This window comes from Biomphalaria glabrata, chromosome 10 (genome assembly GCF_947242115.1).
Source record: "Biomphalaria glabrata chromosome 10, xgBioGlab47.1, whole genome shotgun sequence".
NCBI classification, from domain to species: domain Eukaryota; kingdom Metazoa; phylum Mollusca; class Gastropoda; family Planorbidae; genus Biomphalaria; species Biomphalaria glabrata.
Window position 1 is genome coordinate 36,065,959 of NC_074720.1, and position 13,519 is coordinate 36,079,477.

Consider the following 13,519-nt stretch of genomic DNA (forward strand, 5'->3'; position numbering starts at 1 on the left):
TTAATTGATATTATTAAAAACTGAACAAGTAATGGATTATCTGATGCAGATAAAACAAAAATAAATAAATTAAAAAAATAAACTCGAATTTCTCCTTTTTATAAACTAAAAGAATGGAGAAAAAAGTCGTCTACTCACTGCATTAACAATTTTTTTTTAAAATCTGGTCTGCATACTTCTAGGAAATTAGCTAGTCATTCTTTTCCTAAAGATACTAAAGATCAACATAAAATATCTGTTCTTGAGATCCGTGCTATTTGACTATTTGACACCACAAAAATTTGCCAGTTAATAAGACGAATTGTAAAAAAAAAAAAAGACATTAAAACGAGTCTGTCCGCTTCTACTAAAGTTAATATTTAATTTTTATTATAATTATTATTTTTTATTTTTTTATTGTAGACCAGTGTGGGAAGGCTTTTTACAAAAGAAAAAAAAAAGATATGCTCAAACCGTGATACGAACTCCAGCTACCCTCGATGAGTAGCCTACGTTGAAAAAAGTTATCCCCCCCTGAATTTTTTCATTTTAAATGTGCTGTATATGCATATTTAATTTTAAAAAATGAAACGTTTTGCTTTTAGAAAAAAAAAATAGCCGTTGCATCTTTGTAATATCTAAGATACATTCGATTATCATGTCTAGTTAATGCCATACAAATGGGACGGACATACATATGGACAGACCGACACACAATACAAAATTCATAGCGGCTTTTTCATTTTCGGGGTGCCACTAAATAAATAAAAAAAATGCCATCTAGCCGTTTTCCACAGAAAATACAGATATGAGCATTTTATTATATTTTTTTTAATTTTAACATTACCTACGCTATGACCATACTTTTGAGTCAGCTATTAATTACCAAAAAAATTATTTTTCATTGTAGTTGGCAGCGTTAGGTGGATTTATTTTAATCTTTGGTTTCATGGCTTTTAACGGTGGCTCCAATATGACTGTCTCTAAGCCTGGAGACGGTGCCATTATAAGCCTGGCCGTGGTCAACTCAGTGTTGTCAGGCAGTAGTGCAGCATTCACCACACTGGCTATTCATAAGTAAGTATGGACTTTACACTTTCAAGTCTCTATCATACCTGAACATAGATATTACGTGGGTTGAAAGTAGTTTAAATGGAAATGTCTAGAGATTTCTATGGCCTCCTTCAGTGACGAAGCGACTAAGCATTATCTAATAGAAATGAGATGAATGCCTAGGTATTAGGATTCATTGGAAACACAGCATTTCCCCTCTCCACGAAGCTGAAGTGTCCAAAGGAAACGGTGAACCAGCGGTGTCGCAGGCACTACCATTCTACCTCAAAGTGGCGCCCGTGTGGAAACGGTTACTTTAGGGGGGTAACTAGGCTAAATGAATGGCAAAACAAAACTCCCGTTGGAGTGTCCAAGGGTACGCGAGAGTGGGCCCATTGCACGGACGAAGTTGAAAGAAAGCTCTAACGACCCTGTCGATAATCCATTCTCCTTTCCTCAAGGGACCGTTACATTAATGGCGAGCTTCCCCACGGTTAGCTTGGTACAACATAGGAAAATGACGGAGGCTCCCGGTAAACTCGGTCCTTTGGCCATGTCTAGCCCATGCGTCGGAAATAGCAATGCTTTATATAGGCATTGACTTGGGTTTCTTCCAGACAGAACGGTGGTACATGTTTTTTTTTTAATGTTTGATACTCAAACAGTTTTTTTTCAAACTTAGAGCTCGAAGAGCCTTCGGATAAGTCCTTAGACAATCAAACGGCACTGCCAGGGTGCAGCACTGTGTGTTGCAGGCTGCCTAAGGGTCGCCTGCTCGTATTCTTTACTCAGTGTTCTCTCTTTAAGCCTTCTCCATGTTTGCTGTAAGCAGAGGTTTGAATTCAGAGTGTTCCTTCTCCTAGCAATGATATCGAGACCCTCTTGTCCTAATAATACATATTAGAATAAATACCTAGTAATGTTTTCAAGTAATAGACCCGATCTCAATGACAAAGTTGCCCAAAACATTATTATGTTGTCTATCTTCAGATTTAGTCTCCAAACTACTCCAAAGCTAAAATAATGAGGGGGAAATAATGGAATAGTCAAATGAAATTTTACTTCTATTTTTAGAGTATTCTATATTAAAGTTGTTGAAAATACTAATTGAGGAAACTAGTTTTATTTTAACAGTTTAAAAATTTTGAGGCTTATTATTGAGTTTATTCATGTGGGTTTGTTTTTTAAAATTAAATAATAGTGTGTATTTTAATTTGGAATTCTAAGTGTACCATGCCACTTCCACTTTGAAGAGAATTTTTATTGATTCTTCACTCATTGGAAAATTTACTACTCCATACGATTGTAGAGTCACCAAACTTGGTGTTACAAAATATTGTCTTCACCTCCTAACTCCAGCGTCACTGTAAGCAGAATACATGTGAATACATTAAAAATGAGTGAAGCCCTCTCTAGTCTGTGTTCAGAGTGAATTACTAGAAACATGAGATCCAGGAAATAAAATACAACTCGAAATAGTACACGTTACAGTAATGGATATGTCGTATTGATTTACCATACAAATCTTAATTAGAAAATATATATGTTAATAAAGAGTGTTGAAAAATCTTGGTAAATAAATTCGAACACATTTTGTCAATAATAATAATTAAAAAAAAAAAGATACGTTAGCTGTCAATTTTAAATGTGCCCTAAGTTGTTCCTCGGCAGAGCGACAAATATTACGAAGAAATGAAAACATCTTACAGATATTAAATATTAATGAATATTACATTTAAAAAAAAAAAAGTAAAAATAATGCTAAATTTAAGAGCGCATTGTAAGACATATAAACTTAGACATATAAACTTAGACATACAAACTTAGACATATAAACTTAGACATACAAACTTAGACATATAAACTTAGACATATAAACTTAGACATATAAACTTAGACATATAAACTTAGACATATAAACTTAGACATACAAACTTAGACATATAAACTTAGACATATAAACTTAGACATATAAACTTAGACATATAAACTTAGACATATAAACTTAGACATATAAACTTAGACATACAAACTTAGACATATAAACTTAGACATATAAACTTAGACATATAAACTTAGACATATAAACTTAGACATATAAACTTAGACATATAAACTTAAACTTAGACATACAAACTTAGACATATAAACTTAGACATATAAACTTAGACATATAAACTTAGATATATAAACTTAGACATATAAACTTAGACACGTTTGTATAATTTTCAGAGTTGGCATTATGGGTCAACACTGGAGTCTGCTCAATACATTGAACGGTGCATTGGCGGGAATGGTAAGTCTTGAACAAATTAGTCAACAGCCTACTGTACTGTGTCTACCTGAGTGCGAGTGAATGTAGGTTTGATATGGTGTACATATTTTCTAGTAGTCCAACTTATGTAAATGATATTGGTGAAGCCAATATTTATCGATAACTGGGCAACTAAATCAGAAACTCCGTAAAGAAAAGGAAGAACACATATTTTTATAACATTGACTCGAAAAACTTACATATATAAGTGTTGCATAGCTGTAATTATGTATTTTATAATTTTTGGTTTGTATCGGTTGCTAGGTGGCCATATGTGCCGGATGTGACACCTACAGACCCTGGGGAGCAATCATTGTCGGGACCATCGCTGCGGTTTCTTTTAACATAACTTCATATTTGATGATCAAGTTGAAAATTGACGACCCCGTGGATGCTGTCGCAGGTAATAAAAGTCATTACAGTTCTCTTAAACAAAGTTACTAGTCGTAAGAATGTATATATAAATGCATGTTAGAATAATGACAATATTGTAACACAACAAAGCAATCCCTTACAGATACGACATAAAGTAGAGACCTGTAGATCTACTTAATGCATGGGATCAGGCCCAGACTTAAGATAAACGGGCCACCGCAAAAGATCCTAAGGGTTTTGTTTGTAAAATGTTTTACATGTTCCGGATGTTCCTTCAGAGTTGAAGATAATTTACTTCCTAGTCCAAACCTCCCGCAGGACGACGGGGGATGGGAGCGGGAAGGGTTCGAACCCAAGACCATCGATAAATCCGAACGACAGTCCAGCGCTCAAACCGCACGACCAGGCAGCCATCCTGGTTTTAAAGTCCTTTCTATCATTTTTGTTTAGGGGGGATGGGGAGGAAGGCACCAATCGATTGACCCTTGCGCCAATAAAATGATATAAAAACGTTTAGTGCTCAGGTTTTTCGCTGATTCTTTTCAGAACTAACACGTACATTTAAACAGCCAATATCTCGGCCTTAATGTCGATACACTGATAAGTAATGATTCCACTAAGAAAGTTAAGTTCCCCTTTCAGACTTTGCGATCTACAGTCATCTGTTTCTTTGGCCAACGGTTAACGAGCAGGGTGTTATGTGGCCCAGTGACCCCCCTAAGAATCCCGGAATTTTAAATCACAGTCTTCACCGAGATTTGAACCAAGGACCCCAGGTTCGGAAGTCTAACACTTAGCCACTCAGCCAAAGCACCACCCCTAATGATTGAAGTAGACATAGGCTAATTATGAAATTAGAGTTAGATTACACAATTAAGATGAGTAAAAAATATATCAAAAAGTGTTGTCCACTACATGACTGTTTAGCTAATACATCATTCGTTTTGTGATGTCAAAAAAAGCTTGTACTACTTTCGTAAGCATGGAGAATTACTGCGTAAATCTAATTTAAATAAATGTTGGACAAAAATTGTGAAAAGACACTTTCTTTTCTATAGTACATTTTGGAGGCGGAAGCTGGGGAGTCATCGCTGTTGCCTTCTTGAAGTACGACACGGGGATACTCATGAGTTGGGATCGTCGCTCCGGCCTGGTGAGTAGCTGGTTTTTCTCCTCATAAAAAGTTTAGGAATGTTCACTTTAAAATGTTTAGGAATGTCCACGTTAAAATGTTTAGGAATGTTCACTTTAAAATGTTTAGGAATGTTCACTTTAAAATGTTTAGGAATGTTCACTTTAAAATGTTTAGGAATGTTCACTTTAAAATGTTTAGGAATGTTCACTTTAAAATGTTTAGGAATGTCCACTTTAAGACGTTTAGAAAAGTCCACTATAAAACGTTTAGAAATTTCCTTTGTTAAAAGTTTAGGAATGTCCAACTGAAAAAGTCTAGGAATGTCCTATTAAAAACGGTTCAACAGATTGCTGAAGGTTCACCTACTTCAAACTATGGATTTCCCCTGAGCCATTGCCTCACCTGTTTCGTTTTGCCCGTGCAAAGATTAAAAAAAAATGTTTAATTCATAATTTAAGTTCACTCTGTATTCTCAAAATTGCGCATTAAATTTTTTTCTTTTTCATTTGTTTCAGTTACTTGCTTGGCAGCTGGTTGGCTATTGCTCTATTGCACTGTGGGCAGGGGGTATAAGCTTGATCATGTTTGGGTGTCTAAAGCTGGCCGGAATACTTCGAGTTCCTAAGGAAGTGGAGATGAAAGGTTTGACTGTTTCGTTATTTTTTCCAGACATTTTCTTAAAAGAGAAGCAGACGTAACTAAGACTAAGACTAAGACTGCTTTATTGATCCTTATGGAAATTTATTGTGATTACAAGGACTTTTTTTCTCATATAAAAACAACACAACAGAAACATAAACATAAATACAACAGACTCAACATAAAGAGTTTCATTGAGCGACTACACACAGGCATCTTGCTCCTTTTCATGTTTCTTGATCAAAGGGTGGTGTTGATAACGTCTGACTAAGGTTCTTGTTTTGTAGTCACCCACTTCACGAACGACTTGACGTAGCTATGATGGAGCGGGTGGCTGTTGTCTTCCAAGATTTTTCCGATTCTTTCTTAGACATTTTTGTTCAAAAAGTTCCTTTAAATATTGTCTCAATAAAAGAGAAAAAAAAAAGAGAAGGCCAGAGGAACAAAAGAGAAGTAAATGGGAGGAGAGAGAAAGTAGAAGAACCAGAGGGGCGAGAATTGCCGAGAATGATATGGAGGCAGGAGCTTGAACTAAGAGAGAGAGAGAGAGAGAGAGAGAAAAAAAGAGAGAAAGAGAGTGAGAGAGAATGGGAGATAGAGAGAGAGAGAGAGAACTTAATTTAGTACAAGTTTCAATCCAATTTTATAAAAGTGCCATAAAAGAAATGCTGCATAAGAGGAGAGCAAGAGAGAGAGCGGAGAAAGAACGAGAGAGAGAGAGAGAAGGAGGAAGGGAGAAAGAAATATAAATATTTAGTTAAAGTTGTAGCCCCATTCTATGAAAGTAACATAAAAGAAATGCTGTATAAAGAGAGAGAGAGAGAGAGAGAAATAGAGAAAAAGAGAGAAATTGAGAGAAAAAGAGAGAAAGAGAGAGCGAGAAAGAAAGAGAGAGAGAGAGAAAGAGAGAGAGAGAAAGAGAGAGAAAAAGAGAGAAAGAGAGAGCGAGAAAGAAAGAGAGAGAGAGAGAGAGAATGAGAGAGAGAAAGAGAGAGCGAGAAAGAAAGAGAGAGAGAGAGAAAGAGAGAGAGAGAGCGAGAAAGAAAGAGAGAGAGGGAGAAAGAGATAGAGAAAGAGAGAGAGAGATCGGTGGATGATGAGGGAAACATGCAGTATAAAAATGGGTAAAGAGAACGTAAACGTTTAAAAGGGGGGGGGGGCGAGAGGGGAAACTGCTACGAAGAGGCTTAAAGAGAGGGTCTTATGATTTAGTGAGAGCACCTAGAGATTTTGAGAGAGATGGTGGTCAGATGACCTTGGCTCTCATAGTAACTAAGTAATTGAATGCTCCTCATTTCAGAATGAGGTTGTCTTTCAATGTTCACATTCACCAAACTCTAGCACCTCAACATAATGCAGTACATGTCTACGTACGAAAAAACATTATCCTAAGATCTATCCTTATGTGTTTGTTGGACTATCCGAGTTTACAAAATAAGAAAATAGCTCACAGGAAGTAAGAAAAAAATGCAAAGAAATTAAAGCTATTACAAATAGTACTTCAAATATACAATCATTCCTAAGTTAGAATAACTTACTGCTGAAGACATTGAAAAAAGCCGTTTAACGTTAGGCAAAGATTTTGCTACAGTTTGCGCAGTGGCGTAGCTAGGATGGGGGAGGAAGGGGAAGAAATTGAAAATCCCCCCAAATGAGTGTTTTTTACATTAAAAATTAAATATTACGCAAAATGCAGGGGCCCCTAAAGAGGTCAAGCCCCCGGGCCTCCAAACGATGAAAAATTCCTAGCTACGCCCCTGAGTTTGCTTGATTTTAGAAAATTATTTTGTTTTGTCTTTATTTCCAAAGAAGAAGCATCATAAATTTACCGAAACTGTAGAGCTAATCTTTTTTTGCCCACTTTTTTTATATCCCAGGCCTTGACATTTCTGGACACAACGAGCCAGCGTATCCCTTGGAGACGTACGGCCATGGCCATCTAGAAAAGATTATAACCATTCTGGAAGACGGTCAGCTGTCTCATCTTCATCAAGGTCAGTCACGTGACTTTGTTCAATGTACATTTAGGATAGACGAAATTGTCTTCAAGTCTTGACACTGTAGTTAGCAATAAAACATTTTAATTGCTCATTTCGCAGGCTATGTCAATGGAGGTTTTAAGAAAGATCTGGGGCCCTACGAAAGCCCCGAAGTGAAAATTATGGGCACCAACGAAGTCAGGATGGTGTTCTCCCTAGAACAGGCTGTGTCCATTGAGCCTAAATCATGGTACCAAACCCCTCCCGCTGAAGGCAACGGTGTACTTCAGGAAAGAACTTCTCTTTAAGCACTGCAAAAATCAGCGGCCCAGAGCGCGGACTGCAACGTTCTGCCAAAGCTCTATCATATTTACTACTCTTCTTGATGCAAAGCTGTTTTACTGTACTGCTAAACTGAAATAGTAACATCGGATCAAGTTGTGTATCCTGACAATACTCATACGGTATTTCTACAAATATGTTTGTTTCATTGGATATATTAAATCATAGTGTGATTGTTGTTTGTAAACTAAAGAATATGTGAATGTTTACTTCGAAGAAATGTTTTCATATGCGATTTATTTTATAATTGTGACAGTGACTATTTAATTTCAATAATAAATCCTGCCAAGAACATTAATATTAATGATAATATTAATTAATATTAATGAAACAATATAATATTCATATGCAATCTAACTGAACTATATATTTCCATATATTTCTTGAAAAAAGAGTAACAAACTATTTTTTTTAGCTACCTCGACTCCGAGTTAAAATTAAATAACAACAAACTTTTGGAACGAAATTTTCTTGAATGTAATATATTAAGAGTACTATATGTATCCTCTACTTATAATCATTTATTATAAAACTTCTTGTATTGTGTAGCCATAATGAAAACATAATCCCTTCTGTTAAAGTGTCTTCTATTAACATCTAAGCTCTTTCTCTCTCTATCTCTCTCTCTCTCTCTCTCTTTATTGTTTTTTTTATGGCCGGAAACCCCCTTTGTTATTTTTGTCTTTTTATAAACGGGCCCCATTTTAACGATCAACCTACTTTTTGAGCCAGTGTTTATATATATATATTCTCTTAACTAGATGCATCACGCCTGTAACGTCTGTATTATATAAGACAAGAAGATAAGAACTATAAAAAAAAAATAAAAAAAATAAGATTAACAAAGAAAATTTGTTTGGGCAAGAAAATGTCGAAATCGGAGCCCAAACTTGTCCACTTAGGTAGGTAAAAAAAAAAAGAAAAGGCAGGTTTTAATATTTTCAACATGAGTATCAGAAACTAAGAACAACAAACTATCAACAGCTACAACCTTAGCTCCTACAATACAAACAGAAGAGACATGACAGTGTCCGTAGTGTTGTCGACACAGTTGCATAGTGTTAGTTCCCCTGACGACATGATACCACAGGATACGGAGATTAATTAATGCTATTATTATTATGACATTGTTAATATGTATTCAATGTTCAATGTGAACCAGGCCTAGCTGGTGTTATTGAGGTAATTATTGGCCGATCTCTCTTTGAAGGCCTCAAGGTAGAAACATTTAAATGTTACTGTATAATGAGTATTGTAGGGTATATGCCCATTTGGCTACCTTGTAACTCTTATAGTATAGTATACTGTTTATCTATTGTTGTTCTACATATATGTTTAATGCATTCTTTTTCTTTTAAAAAGAAGAGAATATATTATTAACTCTTTCTCTCCGTAATTATTTTCTTCGTTCGAATAGAAATATTTATTTTGAATATTTCTATTTCACTATCCTGTTATGATTAAACTTCAGTAACTTTTTGTTTGATATCAGAAAATGTTTTAGTTGGCATCGAATTGTAGGGAAATGCACGCGCTCTTTTTACACAAACACAAATTAAAGTTTATACATCCAAAAATCAATTTAGTTTAATGGGGTCAAATCGACCTTAGAATCTTCAAATAGGAGAGAAAGAGTTACAATGTAGTGTCGCTTGTATGACAGAAAATAGGTAGTGATACATTAAAACAAAGAAACAAAAAAAAACTTTTGCGTAAATTATATGAATAAATATAAATATAAAATCATAACGATGTGTCCGCTATTAATAAAGTCTCCTCCCGTTTTAAAGAAGAGTTGACTAATGGTGCAATTTTATCAAAAACTGACTGCGTTGCTAATTAAAAAAAAAGTTTTCTCTCTTAGAAAAACAATAGTTAGCAATCACTTCACAACTTTGAAAGATCTAAAAAATCTTGATATCGGGTTTTCAATATCTTAACTATTTTTTTGAGATCGGACGGACGGATCTACGGACAGACAGACCACGCAAAAGGAATAACAATCAAAATACTTTGAAACAAGAATACAAACAGTAAATTTATGTATTTTTTCTACTACCTGCTAAATGTGATGATAAATTAACTGTAAGATTATTTTTTTTCCTATTGGAGATTTGTATGCATAACCGATAAGCTATAAATAGTAACCCTGTTAGTGTATCCGCTGTACAAAACTCAGGACGTCTTGATAAGATGAGCTCGTTGAATAGTAGTGAATACTTTGAAAGGTACAGAAGAATCTAATATTTTAAGCTCCTCACTTTGTAACTCTAGTTTGTAATTTCGAAGTTGAATTTAGAGTTTTGGACATTGATTAGTTTATTGTGAAACTCTCCAATAGAACTCATTACAGTGGAAGTGTTGGTGGTGTCAGTGCTAGAGCTGATAAAAAGATTTGGTGTCTCAAATGTTGGATGTGTTTCATGTTCCTCCTAATGTCAGTTTTTTTGACATTTGTATGTACATTTTGTAACAAAGGTAAAGTTATATTATTCTAATTCTAACTCTGCTTGGTTAGCATCTAAGATATAAAATAACGCTTTCAATGTAAGTAATAGTATTAGTACTACAAGATGCATTTAATGCTTTGAAATATTTATGTTTTTGTTTAACTTGTGGTATTGATACTGGGAAAGGTATTATTCAATTGATTGCATATAACAAAGGTTTAGTAATGTATTATTATTATTTATGTTTTCAAATTGTCGCATCGTTTTGATATTTTTTTTTAAATGCTTATATACTTCTTATAAATAAATTCAAGTTTCTCTTATCGATCTATTCGTTCAAGCCAATGTCATAATATACAATATAAATGAGAGATTACATTATAAGAGCCTTGACTAGATAACGCCCTGTTTAGAAAATATTGACCATAGGAGTCAAACAAGACACAGTAAACCTCTGTACGTGTCTGTGTAAGAAGGAGAGGGGGCGAGGTCAAATCGTAGAATTGTTCAAGTTACGTCTCTGTCATGTTCGTTAATGTATTTTGTGGCCAAGTGGTCTTCCCAGAACTGCTTAATTTACACAGGCAATGTTATATTTTATATTTTTAAACAAATAATGTGACTTCAACAGACATCAAAAAATAAAAAAACAAATTGTTGCAAAAACAATGTGACCTTTTTTCTTTTTTTTTTTTTTTTACGAAAAACACTTTTTAGCACTGGTATCGATAGTTATTAGTCTCTGCCCATATTTTTAGTCTCTGCCCATACTTTTAGTCTCTGCCCATACTTTTAGTCTCTGCCCATACTTTTATTCTCCTGACCATACTTTTAGTCTCTGCCCATACTTTTATTCTCTGCCCATACTTTTAGTCTCCTGCCCATACTTTTAGTCTGCTGCCCATACTTTTAGTCTCTGCCCATACTTTTAGTCTCTGCCCATACTTTTAGTCTCTGCCCATACTTTTAGTCTCTGCCCATACTTTTAGTTTCTGCCCATACTTTTAGTTTCTGCCCATACTAATTAGGTTCTCCACACCACAAACTACAATATCTCCCCATGCTATTTGTCTGTGCCAGTGATATAGTTTCTGCCTACGCTATTAGCCTCTGCCCACATTTTAATTACAATCTTTAGTCACCGCCCATGGCATTAATCTCTGCCCATTCTACTAATTTCACAGGTTGTTTAGCTATTATTTTCATTTCAACCACTAATAGGTGATTATCGTTGCGCGTAATCTCTCGTGTAAACATCTTTCCCTAACACACATCAATTAGCTAAACGGATTTGCCCGAAGCTTGGCTCCCTAATTGTACTTACAAAGCGATCTTGACATCGGAAATTTCCGAAACATTATTTGTGCATCCTGTTGTAAAAGTCTGTCAATAAGGCGTCATAATGAATCGAGTCTCTTTCCTAGGCTATGCTGACTATGAAAATTTTCAGTGCAAATCAATATGAATTAGCACTTTGAATACAGAGATTCTAATACCGTCAAACAAGGCTCAACTAACAGAATCAGTTTTATAGTAAGTAAATAGAGGAGTCTGAGAGACAATGAAATCTTTCTCAATAGGCTACTGCTTTTTGTTTTTAAAGACATATTTATAAAAATACTCAGAAAGACACAATCATAAAGGCACATTCCTCATCCCATATGCTAGGACAAATCTGTTCAAATACTCCTTCTTCCCTAGTGCTATTAGAGCATGGAATGGGTTGCCTGAGCTAGCCAGGAAAACCAGTGACTTGACAGAATTTAAGCCATTGGTTAGCATGCATGACTAAATACATGACGGTAATAATCTTCTTTTTTGAAGTAACGTATGTATAATATAAGACATAAGATAAGATCTATATATTTGTTTAAAATATATTTAAAAAAAACAACAACAAACTCTAATAGATTAAAGCCGCGTTTTTACGGCAAAGCGATATTAAATAATGTTTCAAAAATACCCGATATAAACAAAAAAAGAAAGAATGCGCTTAATGACTTTATAGAACATGTAATCAAGCTTACTCCTACCAAATAATTATTGGAAAATAGCAAGGCGTGTGTAGCGTTAGTAAATGTCAGATCATAAATGTAAAGATATGTTTCTGTGGCCCACGATTAACAATGGTGTCAAGAAGAAAGTCTGTTTATTTTGTATGTTAATGTGTTTAAGTATAAAGTAGATCTTTCCTCTTTGTATTAGATCTAGAATTAGAGTTAGATCTAGACCAGTGATGCCCAACCTAATTTGACCTGCGGGCCATTTTAATTTCCGACACTCTTGTCGCGGGCCACATGAAGAAAATGTACAAAAACGAAATTAAATTGACCTGAAACAATTTTGTTAGAAACTTGTGAATCTATTACATTAATTAATGGAATAGTGTAAAAAACTTGCTTCATTTCTCTACTTCAAATGTGAGCAACATTGTAGCTAGCCTTGACCAACCAGTCATTTTCTTGTCTCTTTTTGGGTAAACATTCCCATCGATCCTCCAATCTCTAGGCGTAGTTTAACACTCATTTATTCGCAGCTCAAACCAAGAATGTCCTTATATTTGTTTGATAATCCGTTTATATGTAGTTCTTTTTTTAAAACAGCCATAGTTTTTTCTTATAACAAATATGTAGTCTTATTTTTTGTACAAAAAGTAAAGATAATTTCACTTTTCCTGGTATGATTCAAAATTCAGAATCCACTTTTAGTTTCTTTGGGTCTCCCATTTTATAAAAAAATAAAATGGAGGTGAGGAATTTTCTACATTTTGTTCCGACGTTTGGGCGGGCCGGATCAAACCACGTAGTGGGCCGGATCTGGCCCGCGGGCCGTATTTTGGGCATCACTGATCTAGACAGTCTAGAATCTAGACTTAGACGTCGGCTTCGATAGATAAATGGGATTATAAAGTACGTCAGGACTACTAAATTCGCAGATATAAAGAACAAATTTATGTAAAAATGCTTTTGAAAGACAGATTTGAAGCTTAGTTTTATTAAATAATGAAATCCATTGACTATATTTTGTAATTTTCATGTGTCAAAGTAAAAAACTATCTGTGCAAAGAGTAGTTCTTAAAATTAGATCTAGATCTAGATCCTTCTGATCTTTTCTCACATAAACATGGTAAACATGGCCTAGATTTATAAGATACTAATACTTTCATAGAGTTGGGCAACTTTTTTTTTTGAGGGTTTTAATATTGTTTTAGGGCTACAATACATACGTTACGGTTCCATTTAGTACCCAAGGA

General features: G+C 34.7%; 1 protein-coding gene across 4 annotated transcripts in view; it reads left to right on the forward strand.

Annotated features, from left to right (window-relative positions):
* The window catches only part of LOC106068909 (putative ammonium transporter 1), a 29,122-nt gene extending 18,187 nt beyond the window's left edge, over positions 1–10,935 (forward strand). For all 4 annotated transcript variants that reach the window (XM_056044886.1, XM_056044888.1, XM_056044887.1 and 1 more), the window contains exons 7-13: positions 890–1,056; positions 3,265–3,328; positions 3,611–3,749; positions 4,780–4,874; positions 5,372–5,498; positions 7,373–7,489; positions 7,595–10,935. In XM_056044886.1, coding sequence (XP_055900861.1) covers positions 890–1,056; positions 3,265–3,328; positions 3,611–3,749; positions 4,780–4,874; positions 5,372–5,498; positions 7,373–7,489; positions 7,595–7,782 — 897 coding nt within the window. In that variant the 3' untranslated portion in view covers positions 7,783–10,935. The remainder of the gene's footprint in view (positions 1–889; positions 1,057–3,264; positions 3,329–3,610; positions 3,750–4,779; positions 4,875–5,371; positions 5,499–7,372; positions 7,490–7,594) is intronic.
* The last annotated feature ends 2,584 nt before the right edge of the window (positions 10,936–13,519 follow it).